Source organism: Hypanus sabinus, chromosome 28, assembly GCF_030144855.1.
Source record: "Hypanus sabinus isolate sHypSab1 chromosome 28, sHypSab1.hap1, whole genome shotgun sequence".
In the NCBI taxonomy this organism is placed as follows: domain Eukaryota; kingdom Metazoa; phylum Chordata; class Chondrichthyes; order Myliobatiformes; family Dasyatidae; genus Hypanus; species Hypanus sabinus.
Genome location: NC_082733.1, coordinates 43,913,955 through 43,933,820, shown reverse-complemented (window position 1 = coordinate 43,933,820; position 19,866 = coordinate 43,913,955). Strand labels below are relative to the sequence as shown.

General features: G+C 40.9%; 1 protein-coding gene across 1 annotated transcript in view; it reads left to right on the top strand.

Moving 5' to 3' along the window:
- The first annotated feature begins 200 nt into the window (after positions 1-200).
- The window catches only part of dis3l (DIS3 like exosome 3'-5' exoribonuclease), a 64,404-nt gene continuing 44,738 nt past the window's right edge, over positions 201-19,866 (top strand). Inside the window, exons 1-3 of the mRNA XM_059953075.1 lie at positions 201-460; positions 1,376-1,529; positions 18,119-18,247. Coding sequence (XP_059809058.1) covers positions 331-460; positions 1,376-1,529; positions 18,119-18,247 — 413 coding nt within the window. The 5' untranslated portion in view covers positions 201-330. The remainder of the gene's footprint in view (positions 461-1,375; positions 1,530-18,118; positions 18,248-19,866) is intronic.

The window sequence follows — 19,866 nt, the reverse complement described above, 5'->3', positions numbered from 1 at the left end:
CCAAGTGCAGGACAATGGGAGTGGGCAGTTTAAATGGTTCCGTGGTGAACTATACGGCCGAAGGGCCGGCTTCTGTGCTGTATTTTTCTATGAATGTCAATCTAAAGTCTCGGGATTCCCCAGCCCTGAATTGCACGTGGTTGGGCGCTTGAGAATCACTTTGCCCCGCAGAGGGAAATTGTATTTCCGGGTGACGCAGGCAAGTGCTTCCGGGCGGAAAATGGGCGGCGGGGCGGAAAGCGCGGTTGGTTCAGCCCTTGGCCGGGAGGCGAGTTTGAAAACAGGGAAGCAAGCGGAGCCGCCGGCACACGCCTCCTCTCCGGCGGCGTGATGATTAAGACGGAGAAGGTGCTGCACCTGAGGAGCGGCAAGGGGAAGTCGGTGCGTGTGGTGCGGGAGCACTACCTGCGGGAGTCGGTGCCGTGCCACAGCTGCCTGTGCCAGGCCCGGTGCCACAACGGTAAACATGGGCAGAGGGGAGACACCGCCGCTGACTACCCCGCTGTTCGAGCTGCGATTGCGGAATGAAAACACAAATCTCTCAGCCGAACAGCAGCAGCCGCGGAGAGAGAAGCGGTTATTTCACCCGAATCCTTGTAACCGTTCCTCGTGTTTATCACTTCACCCTCAAAAGTTGTGCAGCTCCGGAAGTTTTTTTCCTCTCTCGTTTAGTTACCGGTGCGAGAGCCTATTTGCATTATCTCGCAAAGCGCGGTGCAAAGAGGTCTGTTAATTTGTTTCGGTGATGGTGCTTGAGGAATGAATATTATCCTCTGGAGCTCTCTGATCTTTAATTACCACCGTGGAATTTTTTTATGTCTAAGATGTGGGAACCACAATTTGGCAGGTCAGCACTCCCACGGTCCTCCACTGGAATGTGATCATAAACATTTAAATCACACGGGTTTGTGTCACAGCCTTACGACTCAAGAGGGTTGACTGCTATGGCTGGTACAAAATTACATAAAAATCGTTAAATAAAATAATGGCCACGATTAAAGAATCTTATAATAGGGAAACGATTTGCATTTTACAACGCATCTCAAAAAGCTTACAACTGATAGATTATTTTTGAATTGTGTAGTCGATATGCAAGTCAACCTGCCAGCCATTTTCCGCACAAAAATCTAAATAGCCCTTAAACAAATAGTTTGACAAACTACCATTATTGGTTGAGGAATGGATGAATTTTACACAGATATCCTTGCGTTTCAAATAGTACAGTCTGATTTTCCATATTAATCGGACATAGCAAAAATTAGGTTAATGCCCATCTAAAAATCAAAACGTTTCTCTAAAACTAATATCCTGTTAGTGTAGTTATCTTTTTTTTTAATATGCTGTTGCTTAGTTCTATATTAACTTAATATTTCAGAAGGGAAATTGCTCTCAGAAAGTGCTACACATTATGTGATACCTGACTGGAAAGTGGTGCAAGATTATCTGGAGATACTTGAGTTTCCTGAATTAAGAGGCATTATCTTCATGCAGACAGCTTGTCAGGCTGTCCAGCACCAGAAGGGACGCAGGTTAGTGCTGGTTATTTTTCTGTAGATGGTCATTTGATGGTTCTAAAGATTGCATAAAATGCAGGATAGTTTCTAAGTAGAAAACTCCCCAGAATAGTACTCATTTAACTGATCTCTTCTTTGCAACTGTCATTACAAAATAATACAGACTGTTGTTAGTTTAAGTTCTTAATTCATTTGTTAGTATTTATATAGAATTCATAGCAAATTTGCTGAGCTGGTAGTGGGAGGAAAGTGGACAGATTAGGAAGTTTTGTAAAAGTTTTGGTCAAATAAATTGTTTTTTTAAAAATTAAATGATTGGGGCCATTCAAGGATATACAGAGAAATGGCATTGTGAGAGCAAGTGTCAAAGGTGACACGAAAGGAGAGAAAAGGACATGAGTCGAAGAAAAATGAAATCTTGTTCAACAAATAATCGTGTGGTTTTCCTCCCATAGTCCAAAGTCATAGTCCAAAGATTGGTATGTTTACTAGTCTGTGATTAGGCGAGGGTTAAATCGGTGGGTTGCTGGGTGGTGCAGCTTGTTGGTCTGGAAGGGCCTGTTCCACGCTGTATCTCTAAATAAATAAATGACAGATAGAAGAGGAGCAAGGAAATAGTTGGTCATTTAAGAAAAAGGTTGCAGGTTATGTAACCTTTAGAATGGGACAGCTAATGTTGCTGGTACCTTGCAGCTTTGAACACCCAGGTTTATTCCTGACCTCTGGCGCTGACTATGTAGAATTTGCACATTTTCCTTGTAGCTACAGGTTTCCTCAGGGTGCTTGGGTTTTCTCTCTCATCCTAAAGATCTGCTGGTTGGTAGGTTAGTTGGCCACCATAACTTGCCACTAGTGTAAATGGGTGACGCAATCTGGAGATAATTTATCAAGGATGAAGGATCAATTTTATTTGCCATATACATTTATACGTACAGTGGACTCTGGTTAATTCAGACATATCAGGGCCAGTACATTTTGGCCCAGCTAGGCAGCTGCCCCAAATAGCTGAAGTTTCATGGAAATAGTTAAAAACGTACAAAAAAGACAAGCCATTTCTGGCATCTCCAAGCTTGAATGCTTGAAACTGCAGTGAACAAAACGTTTTGGAGTTACGTTACCGCTTTTTTCTTGTCAGCTGCCAGTGACAAAAATCATTGTTTTTTGGACACAAGCACACACAAGTGACGCTACTTAAAAGCTGTTCGCTGTAAGCACGGTGTATTACGTAACGGCCACGCAAGTGCACCGAAGCGAGAAACGTCACAACAGTCTCCTGTCCCAATTAAGTGGCATAGTTTTCCAAATAAGTTGCCATGATTAGCAGATGGCCCAATTAATTGGAATCCACTGTATTAGGAATTTCTTGTGTATTGGTGTAATGTGACAAAAAAACAACATTAAACAATTATAAGAATAAAGAATTATTTTAAAACAAACTTAGGGGTTAGAGTACTTCAGCCTCTTACTGGAAAGAACTGAGTGACTGGGATTCGGATTGCTCCATAACGTGGTCATGACAGGTCAAATGGCTGCATTCTATATTGTGGAAATAAATTTGATATGTCTTATGAGAGAAGGGACAACAGATGTTAATGTAGATAATTAGGGCTGGTGTAACTTAGTGTAGTTAAGGATTAACATAGAACAGTATAACACAGTACAGTACATTCCCTTCAGCCCACAATGGTGTGCTGACTCTTTAACCTATATATTTGTTTAGAGATAAAGTGCAGAACAGGCCCTTCTGACCTAACAAACTGCACCACCAACAACCTAGTTATTTAATCCTAGACCAATCACAGGACCTTCAAAGAACCACGACCTTGTAGTGTTTGGAGGCTTGCGTGCCTCAGTGACCCAGAGAGAGACGTTGGCTGGAGTCAGGGCTTTATAATAAACAAGCTGCAAAACCTGGGCCTCTGTACCTCTCTCTGCAACTGGATCCTGACTTCCTCACCAGGAAACCACGTCTTCCTTGTTGACAGCCATTATTGGCACACCTCCAGGAGGCGTGCTTAGCCCGCTGCTCTGTTCTGTTCTGCTCTACTACACTAGTGATTGTATGGCTGGCCACAGCTCAAACACCAACTATAAATTTGCCGACAACACAACTATTGTTGGCAGAATTTTAGGTGGTGACAAGGGGGTGTACATAAGCAAGATCAATCAACTGGTTGAGTGGTGTAGGAGTAGCAACCTTGCATTCAATGTCAATAAGACCAAGGAATTGATTGTAGACTTCAGAAAACTTAAGATGAAGGAACATACCAGTCCTCATCGAAGGATCAGAAGTGGAAAGAGTAGGCAGTTTCAAGTTCCTGGGCGTCAGGATCTATTCTGGGCCCAACATATTGATACTATTACAAAGAAGACGTGACAGCATTTATATTTCATTAGGAGTTTGGGGGGATTTAGTATGTTACAAAGACACTTGCAAATTTTTGCAGATGTACCATGAAGAGCACTCTAACTGGCTGTATCACTGTCTGTTATGGAGGGGCCACTGCACAGGATCAGAAAGAGCTGCAGAAATTTTTAAACTCAGCCAGCTCCATCTTGAGCACTGGCCTCCCCAGAATCCAGGACACCTTCAAAAGAAGAAGCCTCAAAAAGGCTGCATCCATCATTAAGGGCTCCCGTATCCCTGGGGCAAGCAGTCTTCTCATTGCTACCATCAAGGAGACTGAAAACACAGACACATCGTTTCAGAAACAGCGTCTTCCCCTCTGCCATCGGATTTCTGAATGGACAATCAGCCCATGGACACTACCTCAGTATTTTATCCCCTCTCTTTTTAGGCTACTTATTTAATCACAAACAAGAGAATTTGCAGATGCTGGAAATTCAAGTAACAGACACAAAATGTTGGAGGAACTCAGCAGGCCAGGCTGCATCTAGGAAAGGAGTACAGGCGATGTTTCAGGCTGAGATCCTTCAGCAGGACTCAATTTCTTTTTTTTTATGTTTATTGTAATCTGTAGTTTTTATTATGAATTGTACTGCTAGTGCAAAACAACAAATTTCATGACATAGGCCAGTGATATTAAACCTGATTGTGATAACTTGTATATCTTTGGACTGTGGGAGGAGACTTAAGATTAATCTAACCCTTCCCTCCTACATATCCCTCCGTTTTCTTTCATGGAGCTTATGAAGATTTATGTGAGGAGGGTTTCTGGAGAGGGCAGAATGCAAGGTGCCAAAATATTCAATCTTACAATCAGGAAAGCAAGGATATGAATTTTGCATGGGTATAGTGAGGATGGGATGGAATAAGAGTTACACAGGTAAGAGAATGGGGTTAAACACCATACTACATCATGTATATCTGTTAACTATATAGTCAGGAGTGGATTGATGCTTTAACAGGCATGTATGTGTATGAAATGGAAGCTGGAGAAGCCCCTGGCTACTGCACCACAAGTCTGCGTTCCCATCCAGGCTTAGTAACTTTTCACCCAGTTACACCCCTTATCAAGAATCTACCTCCATTTTAAAAATACTTCAGGCTCTTCCACTTCTCTCTAATGAAGAAGTTCATGCCCCTCAAAAAAGAGATTTTGTTTTGCATGTCTTAAATACATAACTCCTTGGGGCCTCCTTTGAGAGATAGTGTCCTTTATCCAAACTCCTTAGGATCTTGTATGTTCCCATTGTCTCTTTCTATTCTCAACTACGAGAGATAAAAACTGAACCAGTTCAACCGTTTAAAACAACCTAATCCAGATGTCAGTTTGATAATCTTCTCTAAGCTGCTAATGCATTAATAAACTTAGAGACCGATATTGTACATTGTACTCCACATTTTGTGCCTCTGTTACATTGTATAAATGAAGGATAATCTCTCTTCTGTTTAGTTCCCCTTCAATAAATGATAATGCTCTGTTAGCTTTCCTAATTACTCACTGTATTATTCACCGGGATCCCTCTGCATCAGTGAGGCAACTTTTTTAAAAATTCCAATTTCACTTTTGCTGACATACCCTGTTTGTCCATTCACCCATCTAGATTCCTCTGTGCCTCCTCTTCTCCTCTCCCCAAGTACTTTCCCAATTTGTCTTATCTGTAAATTCACCGATTAGACCTCAGCACCTTCGTTGAAATCATCAATATAAATAGTGAAACGTTCAGGCCTTACTGATTCCTGTAGCACACCACTCACCTTGCCTAATTCATTAGCCATTCATGCTTATGTTCACAAATATACCATGTGCTTTAATTTTCTGTGTTACCATTTGATACCACACCTTTCAATGACTTGGAAATCTAAATACAGTAAATCTCTTCAGCGAACTTTGATATACAGGTCAGAATTGATTCACCTTGCCCAAAGCCACATTGACTTTGCCTGATTACCTTGTTATTTTTTTTCTAAATACTCTCCTGTAACGTATTTAATGACAGCTTATAATGTTTTTCTATGAAAGATGTTATCTAGCAGACCTGTATTTCCTTCCTAGTGTAAGATATTTTGGAAAATTAAAACCAACATGTCATCTTTCCTACTTGCTACTTCATTTAAGAATCTGGGAAGAAGTTAATCAAGACATGAAGATTTGTTAGAATGCAGCTCCCCAGTATTAAGACCCTGATGATCATAATTTTTCTGAGCTTCCTACCTTTAACTCCTGATTGATAGAGAATACACCCCAGATATAGCTCAAGAGAAGGCCGATCAAAATGCCACTTTCTTTGTTTCTGGAATCTCATTGTTTTCTATTATTAATTCCCCATCTTCACTTTATACCAACTTTATCTGCTTTTCTTCTTTCTTAATTATCTATAGAAGCTCTCAGTAATTACTTGTATGTTTCTGGCCAGCTTAACTCATAGTTTAGTTTTCCTTTTAATCTTTTAGTTATTCTCTGCTGTTTCTTTCTCGCTAAATTCAATACTATCTTTAAATTTTCCGTCAACCACAGGTCCTCTCCTTGGAAGTATTCTTTTCTCGTTGAGATGTATGTATTCTGAAAGATCTTTTGTGACTATGTCTTGATTGACTGATCCCTTGAACTGCTGTTCTAGTTTACTTAACGAACTCTGATATCGTGCTCTCAAACATGCCCTTATTTAAGTTTAAAATGCTAGTCATGGGCTCATTCACTTCTCCTTCAGAGGGAATGTAAAATGCAATCATATCCTGAGATCTTTAATTAATCCTCTCTCGTTGCCAATGTCACATCTAATATAGACTGCTCTCTAGTTGGCTCCAGAACACACTATTCTAAGAAGCTATATCAAAATTATTTCATGAGCTTTACATCCAGGCAACATCTTGCCATCCCACTTTTCTGATCTATGCATAGATAAAAATCCATCATGATTATAGCCATATTTACTGTATCTGATTAGTTCTTCTTTAACACTCTGTCCTATCATTTGGCCATTTTAAAGAGTCAATGCCTCTCTCTCAAAAAGACTTCTCACCTTTAGTATTACTTGTTTTCACCCAAGCCACTGCTACTTCTTGGTTTCCTGAGCTTAAGTCTTTTCCTGCAAGATCATCATTAATTAATAGAGCCATTGTCCACTCCTCCTAGCTTCCCACCCCTTAACTCTCAAGTACCCTTTGACAAGTCAGTGGTGTCTGTATCATCCTGTACTTGTGACTCTAACAGTGTTCAGCTCATAGTTCTTCTTCTCTCTGAACGTATCACTTTTCAGAATCGGGTTTATTATCATTGTTTTATATTGCATGAAATAAAATTATGAGAAAATACCATACTGTATAAATAGTTTGATGGCCACAGGCAGGAATGACTTCCTATGACGCTCAGTGTTGCATCTTGGTGGAGTGAGTCTCTGGCTGAATGTATTCCTGTGCCTAACCAGTACATTATGGAGTGGATGGGAGACATTGTCCAATATGGCATGCAACTTGGACAGCATCCTCTTTTCAGACACCACCGTCAGAGAGTCCAGTTCCACCCCACAACATCACTGGCCTTACAAATAAGCTTGTTGATTCTGTTGGTGTCTGCTGCCCCAGCACACAACAGTAAACATGATAGCACTGGCCACCACAGACTTGTAGAACATCCTCAGCATCGTCCGGCAGAAGTTAAAGGACCTCGGTCTCCTCAGGAAGTAGAGACGGCTCTGACCTTTCTTGTAGACAGCCTCAGTGTTCTTTGACCAGTCCAGTTTATAGAAACATAGAAAATAGGTGCAGGAGTAGACCATTCAGCCCTTCGAGCCTGCACCGCCATTCAGTATGATCATGGCTGATCATCCAACTCAGAACCCTGTACCTGCTTTCTCTCCATACCCCCGATCCCTTTAGCCACAAGGGCCATATCTAACTTCCTCTTAAATATAGCCAATGAACCGACCTCAACTGTTTCCTGTGGCAGAGAATTCCACAGATTCACCACTCTCTGTGTGAAGAAGTTTTTCCTCATCTGAGTCCTAAAAGGCTTCCCCTTTATCCTTAAACTGTGACCCCTCGTTCTGAACTTCCCCAACATCGGAAACAATCTTCCTGCATCTAGCCTGTCCAATCCCTTTAGAATTTTATACGTTTCAATAAGATCCCCCCTCAATCTTCTAAATTCCAGTGAGTACAAGCCTAGTCAATCCAGTCTTTCTTCATATGAAAGTCCTGCCATCCCAGGAATCAATCTGGTGAACCTTCTCTGTACTCCCTCTATGGCAAGAATGTCTTTCCTCAGATTAGGGGACCAAATCTGCACACAATATTCTAGGTGCGGTCTCACCAAGGCCTTGTACAACTGCAGTAGAACCTCCCTGCTCCTATACTCAAATCCTTTTGCTATGAATACCAGTATACCATTTGCCTTTTTCACCGCCTGCTGTACCTGCATGCCCACCTTCAATGACATGTGTACAATGACACCCAGGTCTCGTTGCATCTCCCCTTTTCCTAATCAGCCACCGTTCAGATAATAATCTGTTTTCCTGTTCTTGCAACCAAAGTGGATAACCCCACATTTATCCACATTAAATTGCATCTGCCATGAATTTGCCCACTCACCTAACCTATCCAAGTCACCCTGCATCCTCTTAGCATCCTCCTCAAAGCTAATATCGCCGCCCAGCTTCGTGTCATCCGCAAACTTGGAGATGCTGCATTTAATTCCCTCATCTAAATCATTAATATATATTGTAAACAACTGGGGTCCCAGCATTAAGCCTTGTGGTACCCCACTAGTCACTGCCTACCATTCTGAAAAGGTCCCGTTTACTCCCACTCTTTGTTTCCTGTCTGCCAACCAATTCTCTATCCATATCAATACCATACCCCCAATACCGTGTGCTTTAAGTTTGCATATTAATCTCCTTTGTGGGACCTTGTCAAAAGCCTTTTGAAAATCTAAATATACCACATCCACTGGCTCTCCCCTATCCACTCTACTAGTTCCATCTTCAAAAAATTCTATAAGATTCGTCAGACATGATTTTCCTTTCACAAATCCATGCTGACTTTGTCCGATGATTTCACCTCTTTCCAAATGTGCTGTTATCACATCTTTGATACCTGACTCTAGCATTTTCCCCACCACCGATGTCAGACTAACCTGTCTATAATTCCCAGGTTTCTCTCTCCCTCCTTTTTTAAAAAGTGAGGTTACATTAGCCACCCTCCAATCCTCAGGAACTAATCCAGAATCTAAGGGGTTTTGAAAAATTATCACTAATGCATCCACTATTTCTTGGGCTACTTCCTTAAGCACTCTGGGATGCAGACCATCTGGCCCTGGGGATTTATCTGCCTTTAATCCCTTCAATTTACCTAACACCACTTCCCTACTAACATGTATTTCCCTCAGTTCCTCCATCTCACTAGACCCTCAGTCCCTTACTATTTCCAGAAGATTATTTATGTCCTCCTTAGTGAAGACAGAACCAAAGTAGTTATTCAGTTGGTCTACCATGTCTTTGTTCCCTGTGATCAATTTACCTGTTTCTGACTGTAAAGGACCTACATTTGTCTTGACCAATCTTTTTCTTTTCACGTATCTATAAAAGCTTTTACAGTCAGGTTTTATGTTCCCTGACAGCTTTCTCTCATTATCTTTTTTCCTTTTCCTAATTAAGCCCTTTGACCTCCTCTGCTGGTCTCTGAATTTCTCCCAGTCCTCAGGTGTGCCACTTTTTTTTGCTAATTTATATGTTTCTTCTTTGGACTTGATACTATCCCTAATTTCCCTTGTCAGCCACGAGTGCACTACCTTCCCTGGTTTATTCTTTTGCCAAACTGGGATGAACAATTGTTGTAGTTCATCCATGCGATCTTTAAATGCTTGCCATTGCATATCCACCGTCAACCCTTTAAGTATCATTTGCCAGTCTCTTAGCTAATTCACATCTCATACCTTCAAAGTTACCCTTCTTTAAGTTCAGAACCTTTGTTTCTGAATTAACTATGTCACTCTCCATCTTAATGAAGAATTCCACCATATTATGGTCACTCTTACCCAAGGGGCCTCGCACGACAAGCTTGCTAACTAACCCTTCCTTATTGCTCAATACCCAATCTAGAATGGCCTGCTCTCTAGTTGGTTCCTTGACATGTTGGTTCAGAAAACCATCCCGCATACATTCCAAGAAATCCTCTTCCTCAGCACTCTTACCAATTTGGTTCACCCAATCTATATGTAGATTGAAGTCACCCATTATAACGACTGTTCCTTTATTGCACACATTTCTAATTTCCTGTTTAATGCCATCCCCAACCTCACTACTACTGTTAGGTGGCCTGTACACAACTCCCACCAGCGTTTTCTGCCCCTCAGTGTTACGCAGCTCTACCCATATCAATTCTACATCCTCCAGGCTAACGTCCTTCCTTTCTATTGCGTTCATTTCCTCTCTAACCAGCAATGCTACCCCACCTCCTGTTCTTTCCTGTCTATCCCTCCTGAATATTGAATATCCCTGGATGTTGAGCTCCCATCCGTGGTCACCCTGGAGCCATGACTCTGTGATCCCAACTATATCATATTCATTAATAACTATCTGCACATTCAATTCATCCACCTTGTTATGAATGCTCCTTGCATTGACACACAAAGCCTTCAGGCTTGGTTTTACAACACTCTTAGCCCTTATACAATTATGTTGAAAAGTGGTTCTTTTTGCTTTTTGCCCTGGATTTGCCTGCCTGCCACTTTTACTTTTCACCTTACTACTTTTTGCTTCTACCCTCATTTTACACCTCTCTGTCTCTCTGCACTTGTTCCCATCCCCTGCCCCTGAATTATTGTCAATTCGTATCCCCAGGTATTTGCAATCCTCCACCATGTCCACACTGACCCCTTGGATGGAAACAGGGGTCACTGATGCCTTAGCCCTCCTCAGGTCCACCACCAGCTCCTTAGTCTTTTTCACATTAAGCTGCAGATGATTCTGCTCACGTCATGTGACAAAGTTTCCCACCATAGCCCTGTACTCCGCCTCATCTCCCTTGCTGATGCATCCAACTATGGCAGAGTCATCAGAAAACTTATGAAGATGGCAAGACTCTGTGCAGTAGTTTAAATCCAAGGTGTAGATGGTGAAGAGAAAGGGAGACAGGACGGTCCCCTGTGGAGCCCCAGTGCTGCTGACCACTCTGTTGTGACCTGTATATCTCTGCCCTCCAGCACATTCAATGTAAAATTGTGCTTTTGGCTTTCAAAATCTTGCTTTCTAATTGTCTGTCTATAGCTATATTCCATTGGTGGCCAGAAACCTGCTTTGATCTTCCTCCCTAAATCCCTCTTTTTTTCTACACTTGAAATTTTTTTTTAAATCTTTTAAAATGTATGAGATTCTGCAGATGCTGAAAATCCAGAGCAACACACACAAAGTGCTGGCTGAACTCTCAAGTCAGGCAGAATCTGTGGAGAGGAATGAAGAGGTGACATTTTGGGCTGAACCCTTACCAGGACTGGAAAGGGGGCAAAAGCTGGAATCTGAAGATTGTTCTGGGGTGGGGGTGTGGATGGAGGAGGGGGTGATGAAGTAAAAGCTGGGAGGAAGAGGTAATGGGCTGAAGAAAAAGAAATTTGATGGGAGAAGATAGTGGACCGTGAAGGAAGTGAAAGTGGAGGTGAAGAGAAACAATGGGGAACGGAAAAAGAGAGGAGGGAGGGAGGAGAGTTGGAGAAATTGATGAGAGCTGGTTTAAATTCTTCCCATTAGCAAAATTAAACCCCTCAGCAAGGAGATTGGTTCTGGTTTCTGAGGTGCAATCTGTTTGATTTTATACAGGTGCCACCTGCTGCTAAAAAATAGTTCTAATGCTTAAGAAGTATATAACCTCCCTCCAGCAGCATCTCTCCAGCCACGCATTCATCTGCTCTGGTCTCATTTCTACTTAGCAGCACATGGCACTGGGAGTAATTTTGACCTTGCCTCCTTTAGAGGTCCTACTTTTGAAAATCTTTGCTGTCTCTCTAAGCTCTGTCTGTATGACCTTGTTTCTCTTATCTATCTGGGTAAAGGCTCAAATAGACTTGAAAACAGATGATTGAGAAAATGTAAGATAACTGATTTATTTATACAGAATCAACAAAATGTATTTGGCTTTGGAGGGCTTTTAAATAAGTGAAAATAGTTTTCCTTTTTCAAGAAGGTGGAAATAGTTAAATATACAATTAGTTAAATTAACTTGCTAATGATATTTTAAGAAGTTTTCCCTTAAGGATTGGACATCTGTTTAAAGCCTGGGGCTATTTTAATCAGCTGTTCAGTTTAACAGATTGCTCTTCATTTTGTCCCTGTTATTCTCTTGATTCCCACTGTGCATTATGTGGACATCCATGCCTGGGACAATTTTCTATCTTTGCTGTTTTGACTGGAATATTTAAGGACACCTCTCATTCAATTTTTCTGTTTTTATTTTGAAGTTTCAGCTTGACCCAAATAAGACATTATATGAAAAGCAAAATGTTATGATTAAAGAAACAAAAACATTTTGAATTTGCATATTATTTAAAATTTAATTTGCTTCCTGATGTCAAAGGTGGAGGCAATTCAGTGAAGAGCCTTTGCCACTTTCAAAATACATTCTTTCTCCCTGTAAATTCTCATAGGAGCAGAATTAGGTCATTCAGCCCATCAACTGTCCTCATTGTCTTCCCTGATTAACACATACAAAATGCTGGAGAAACTCAGCAGGTTCAGCAGCATCTATGGAGAGGAACAAGCAGTTGATTTATGAAGGGTCTCATCCTGACATATTGACTGTTTATTTCTCTCCATCTGCAGAATCTCTTATGATGCCTTCTCGTAATTATTGCTGACACCATCTATCTACACTAGGAGTAATTTACAGAGGCTAAATGTAAGACTTTGGAAACCCGAGTAGCCAGGGCAAACATACACAGGGGAACATGCAAACTCCATTCAGACAGCACCCAACAACTGACTGAACCCAGGTAGCTAGAGCTGTAGAGCAAACTCAGTGATTCAGTTCCTTCCTGTCTGATAGCCGATTCCGAAATGGACAATGAACCCAAGAACTCTACTGCATTTTTTAAATATATATTTCTGCTATTGTACTATTTTTAATTTATTTTTATATGTATATTTAACTGTAATTGATTTACTTATTTTTTCTACATTATTATCAATGTACTACCACTAAGGTAACAAATTTCACAACATATGCAGCTGATAATAAAGATGATTCTGATACATATTAATCTATTCTATTCTAATCATTTATATATTAAATTATTTTTCATCTTGATGGAAATTCATTGGACTTGCTATTTTGAAGCTATCAATTTATTGAATTATCATTTTTATTTCTATTTTAATTGTGTCTATTTTTGAAAATCAATAAGGTTTTAGAAGCATTTATTCATCATTTGCTAAGAGTTTAAGACTGGTACTTGGGTATACAGTTAACATAAAGCACTTGTAATTAGTGGCTGGAGATTCTAGTATATGTTATTCTGAGCTTAGTATTTGTGTTGATCAAGTTGAAATCGAAAAGCTCATTACATTCTGTCACTTTCCTTATCAAAATGCTGATAAACACAGACCTGATCACGTCTTTTTTACTGCTATGGAATTGCAATTTCAAACTGCAGAGAACTGAGGAATGGGCAGTTTTACACTGCTTATACTGATTGACACAGGTGAAGATAGAAATATTTCGCTTCCCATGATTCTCGTAATATACTGTTTTATCTCTGTTAGCTGACTCTCAGCACGTCTTCAAATTACATGACTACACCAGAAGACAAAATATGCTTGTGTAAGGCGAATCTAATTGAAACCTATTAAACATTAATTTCTTCTGTTAATAGTTTGATCCTCACCAACAAGATCTTTTCTTTTTGGCTAATTAGATTGTACCAACTCCTTTATTTTGTTATCAAAACATTCTTGTTAGGTGCTGCTGCATAACCAAATTAAATTCCTAATTTTAACTTGATCTTTGATCCTCAAGCCAAGTTGTTCTAGTACAGATCCAACACTGGCATCTACCTGACGATGCAGAAAACTGTTCATGTTCATCCTGTTCCCAGACTGCATGTCCAGTCTGTATATCCAAAAATCAGTGTCCCCTCAATCACCAGCAATATGATGGAAGGTGTCATTAACACTTCGTCAAGCACTGCTTTCTCAGAGTTAGAATCGGGTTTCTTGTCACTGACATAGTTCATGAAATTTGTTGTACAGTGCAATACATAAAATTACTATAGCATTATCATTGTTATGTGCCTTGTCGTATCATGTGAGCCCTTATGGGTTCCATGATCATTAATGTTCTTGGCAAATTTTTCGACAGAAGTGGTTTGCCATTGCCTTCTTCTGGACAGTATATTTACAAGATGGGTGATCCCAGACATTCAGAGATTGTCTGCCTGATTTTGGGGGGGGGGGGGGGCATCTAAGCAGGTGCTACAGCTTGCCCAAGAGTGACTGGAGGGAAGGAGTTATATATACAGTAGTTCTAAAAGTGAGGTAATCATAGTGTTCGTGGTCCGTTCAGAAATTTGATGGTGGAAGAGAAGAAGCTGTTCCTAAACTGCTGAATGTGTGTCTTCAGATTCCTGATGGTAGTAATGAGAAGAGGGCATGCCCTGGATGGTGAGGGTCCTTCATGATGGGTGCTGACTTCTTGAGACATTGCGTTTTGAAGATGTCCTCTATGGTGGGAACGCTAGTGCCCATGGTGGAACTGGCTGAGTTTACAATCCTCTGCATCTTCTTCCAATCCTGTACATTGATGACTCCATATCTGGAATACATTACTAGCAAACCATACAGTTTCGGTTTGGCCATAATCGTTCAGCTCCACATTTTTTCTTACCTTAGTACAATATGAAAGGTGAGGTGAGAGTGCCTACTCTTGACTTCAAGGCAGTCTTTGACTGAGAGTGTCACCAAGGAGCCTGGGTAAAGCAAAATTAATGAATGTGGATAGTCATCTTCCCAGGGCTGAAATGGCTGCCACAAGGGGACACAGGCTTAAGGTGCTGGGGAGTAGGTACAGAGGAGATGTTGGGTAAGTTTTTTACACAGAGAGTGGTGAGTGCGTGGAATGGGCTGTCAGCATCGGTGGTGGAGGCAGATATGATAGGGTCTTTTATGAGATTTTTGGATAGGTACATGGACTCACGTAAATTAAGATGTGTTTGTTGGAGGTTAATGGGGCCTAATGGGCCCCATTAGGCCCACCTAATGGGGCGCGTGAGTTGGAAGAGCAAATGTGTAAGGAGATAGCAGATATTTGTAGTAAACTCAAGGTGGTGATTGTGGGAGATTTTAATTTTCCACACGTAGACTGAGAAGCTCATTCTGTAAAAGGGCTGGATGGTTTAGTTTGTGAAATGTGTGCAGGATAGTTTTTTGCAACAATACATAGAAGTACCGACTAGAGATGGGGCAGTGTTGGATCTCCTGTTAGGGAATGTGATAGGTCAGCTGACAGATGTATGTGTTGGGGAGCACTTTGGGTCGTGATCACAATAGCATTAGCTTCAATATAATTATGGAGAAGGACAGGACAGGACCTAGAATTGAGATTTTTGATTGGAGAAAGGCTAACTTTGAGGGGATGCGAAGGGATTTAGAGAGAGTGGATTGGGTCAAGTTGTTTTATGGGAAGGATGTAATAGAGAAATGGAGGTCATTTAAGGGTGAAATTATGAGGGTACAGAATCTTTATGTTCCTGTTAGGGTGAAAGGAAAGGTTAAAGGTTTGAGAGCACCATGGTTTTCAAGGGATATTAGAAATTTGGTTCAGAAAAAGAGGGATGTCTACAATAGATATAGGCAGCATGGAGTAAAGGAATTGCTCGAGGAATATAAAGAATGTAAAGAAATGTTAAGAAAGAGATTAGAAAAGCTAAAGGAAGATACGAGGTTGGTTTGGCAAATAAGGTGAAAGTAAATCCGAAAGGTTTCTACAGTTATATTAAAAGCAAGAGGATAGTGAGGGATAAAATTGGCCCCTTAGAGAATCAGAGTGGTCAGCTATGTGTGGAACCGAAGGAGATGGGAGAGATTTTGAATGATTTCTTCTCTTCGGTATTCACTAAGGAGAAGGATATTGAATTGTCTAAGGTGTGGGAAACAAGTAAGGAAGTTATGGAACCTATGACAATTAAAGAGGTGGAGGTACTGGTGCTTTTAAGAAATTTAAACGTGGATAAATCTCCGGGTCCTGACAGGATATTCCCCAGGACCTTGAGGGAAGTTTGTGTAGAAATAGCAGGAGCTCTGACAGAGATCTTTAATATGTCATTAGAAACAGGGATTGTGCCGGAGGATTGGCGTATTGCTCATGTGGTTCCATTGTTTAAAAAGGGTTCTAGAAGGAAGCCTAGCAATTATAGACCTGTCAGTTTGACATCAGTGGTGGGTAAATTAATGGAAAGTATTCTTAGAGATAGTATTTATAATTATCTGGATAGACGGGATCTGATTAGAAGTAGCCAGCATGAATTTGTGCGTGGAAGGTCATGTTTGACAAACCTTATTGAATTTTTTGAAGAAGTTACGAGGAATGTTGACGAGGGTAAGGCAGTGGATGTAGTCTATATGGACTTCAGCAAAGCCTTTGACAAAGTTCCACATGGAAGGTTAGTTAAGAAGGTTCAGTCGTTAGGTATTAATGCTGGAGTAATAAAATGGATTCAACAGTGGCTAGATGGGAGATGCCAGAGAGTAGTGGTGGATAATTGTTTATCGGGATGGAGGCCGGTGACTAGCGGGGTGCCTCGGGGATCTGTTTTGGGCCCAATGTCATTTGTAATATACATAAATGATCTGGATGATGGGGTGGTAAATTGGATTAGTAAGTATGCCGATGATACTAAGGTAGGAGGTGTTGTGGATAATGAGGTGGATTTTCAAAGCTTGCAGGGAGATTTATGCCGGTTAGAAGAATGGGCTGAACGTTGGCAGATGGAGTTTAATGCTGAGAAGTGTGAGGTTCTACATTTTGGCAGGAATAATCCAAATAGAACATACAGAGTAAATGGTAGGGCATTGAGGAATGCAGAGGAACAGAGAGATCTAGGAATAACTGTGCATAGTTCCCTGAAAGTGGAGTCTCATGTAGATAGGGTGATGAAGAGGGCTTTTGGAACGCTGGCCTTTATAAATCAAAGCATTGAGTACAGAAGTTGAGATGTAATGCTAAAGTTGTACAAGGCATTGGTAAGGCCAAATTTGGAATATTGTGTGCAGTTCTGGTCACCGAATTATAGGAAAGATATCAATAAATTAGAGAGAGTGCAGAGACGATTTACTAGGATGTTACCTGGGTTTCAGCAATTAAGTTACAGAGAAAGGTTGAACAAGTTAGGTCTCTATTCATTGGAGCGTAGAAGGTTGAGGGGGGATTTGATCGAGGTATTTAAAATTTTGAGAGGGATAGATAGAGTTGACGTGAACAGGCTGTTTCCATTGAGAGTAGGGGAGATTCAAACTAGAGGACATGATTTGAGAGTTAGGGGGCAGAAGTTTAAGGGAAACACGAGGGAGTGTTTCTTTACTCAGAGAGTGATAGCTGTGTGGAATGAGCTTCCTGTAGAAGTAGTAGAGGCCAGTTCAGTTGTGTCATTTAAGGTAAAATTGGATAGGTATATGGACAGGAAAGGAGTGGAGGGTTATGGGCTAAGTGCGGGTAGGTGGGACTAGGTGAGATTAAGGGTTCGGCACGGACTAGGAGGGCCAAGATGGCCTGTTTCCGTGCTGTGATTGTTATATGGTTATAGGTTCATTACCACATTGTCATACCTCTACAGCCGTCTGAATATGGTGGTGCTGTGTTGGCACCAAAATGTGTGGCTATATTTGCAAGTCACCCCAGCGCATCCTTAGGTTGTGTTGGTTTGCAAACACAACAGCACATATCACTGTATATTTCAATGTACATGAGATAAATAAATGAATCTGAATCTGCCTTGTCAGAATCCAGAATATAATAAAAGAAGTGTTGTAGATGTATAAGTATTTTGCAAACAAAATATCTCTATGTTGAAGTCCATTGTCCTCACTTCCAGTGATTGAGGAACAGATTTCAAGTTGCAATGATAAAAGAACAGAAAAGGAATAGTCCACTTTTTTTAAATGAGCAGTTGTGGAAAAACTATTGGACCAGTGTGGTTACATCATCGTTTGTATCATTGCAGACAGTACAACAAGCTGCGGAACCTGCTGAAGGATGCTCGTCATGAATGTGTTATGTTCTTCAATGAATTTCAGTTGTACTCGTATGTCCCAAGAGAACAAGGAGAGTCCCTAGAAAAATGGCAGACCAGGTTTGTCATTGATATTCAATTTAATCTTTCTAGCTTTTAAGAAATATTGTAGTTAATGTAAAATACTGTACACTAATCTCAAGTTTTTAATTCACTCTGGTAGCTAAAAACATAAAAACATGCAAAATTATAACTTCTGTTTAATCTCACATATTGCAGGGAAAAAATACATTTATTGTTTGGGATTGAAACAAACATGTTGATCAGGAGCCACTAGAGCAGGGGTTCCACAGGTGCCTGGGAATTTCCTAAAAAAGATTGGGAACCCCTTACAATGATGATCTGGTGAGCTTGGGCATCTTTGGCTCATTGACTATATGGCAGATCCTGCCATTTTTACAGTGGACGGGACAATTATAAATTACTTCAGAATGGCAGCTGTGATGTGTGAGAAGGAGTTTGTGGCAGGAATTCAGAATTGCAGAATTTTGTTTGCTCCGTGGGGTAGTATAATTCATGAAAAGGTGGAGCTGTATGGGTGAATTGTGGATGTTTTAATGTTATTACATAGGTTAACTTTAAGTATGGCAGAGGCATTCACCCAATATAACTCAAATTGTTTTTGCTGGAATATATTCAAGTAAATTTGAAATTAGGAAGAAAGGGTTTTCTAGGTTTGGAAGCTGATTAGTATTACACTCTTGTCATTGTATTTAAAGATACAGCACGGTGACAGACCCTTCCCACCCAACAAACCCCTATTGACATCAATGAATCTGGGGTTGAGAGGGTGAACAGCTTTAAGTTCCTGGGCTTAAGCATCATCGAGAATCTCACGTGGTCTGTACATACCGACTGTGTGGTGAAAAAGGCACAACAGCACCTCTTTCGCCTCAGACGGTTGAGGAAGTTTGGTGTGGGCTTCCAGATCCTAAGAACTTTATACAGGGGCACAATTAGAGCATTCTGACTAGCTGTATCACTGTCTGGTATGGGAACTGTACTTCCCTTAATTGCAGGACCCTCAGCCCAGCGCAACTGCAGATGTGAACTTCCCATTATTCAGGACATTTACAAAGACAGGTGTGTAAAAAGGGCTCAGAGGATCACTGGGGACCTGAGTCACACCAACGACAAACTGTTCCTGCTGCTACTGTCCCAGAAACGGTACTGCAGCATAAAAGCCAGGACCTACAGGCTCTGGGACAGCTTCTTCCACCAGGCCATTAGACTGATTAATTCATACTAACACAACTGTATTTCTATGTTATATTGTTGCATATACTATTTATTATAAATTACTATAAATTGCATGTTACACATTTAGACAGAGATGTAATGTAAGGATTTTTACTCCTCATGTATTTGAAGGATGTAAGTAATAAGACCATTTCAATTCAAACCTGTGCTGCCCAATTACACCCTTATGACCAATTAATTTACTAACCCTCCCCCCCCCCCCCCCCCCGAGTAAGTCTTTGAAATGTGGGAAGGATCCTGAGCACCCAGTGGAAACCCATATAATCGTGGGAAAAAACGTACAAACTTCTTACAGACGGCAGCGCAAGCTAAACCTGGGTTCTTGGCACAGTGATAGTGTGACACTAACCGCTATCTACTGTGCCACCCCGTGATGTGGACATTGTGTTTGTTATCCCAGTCATGCAAAGAAAATTAAT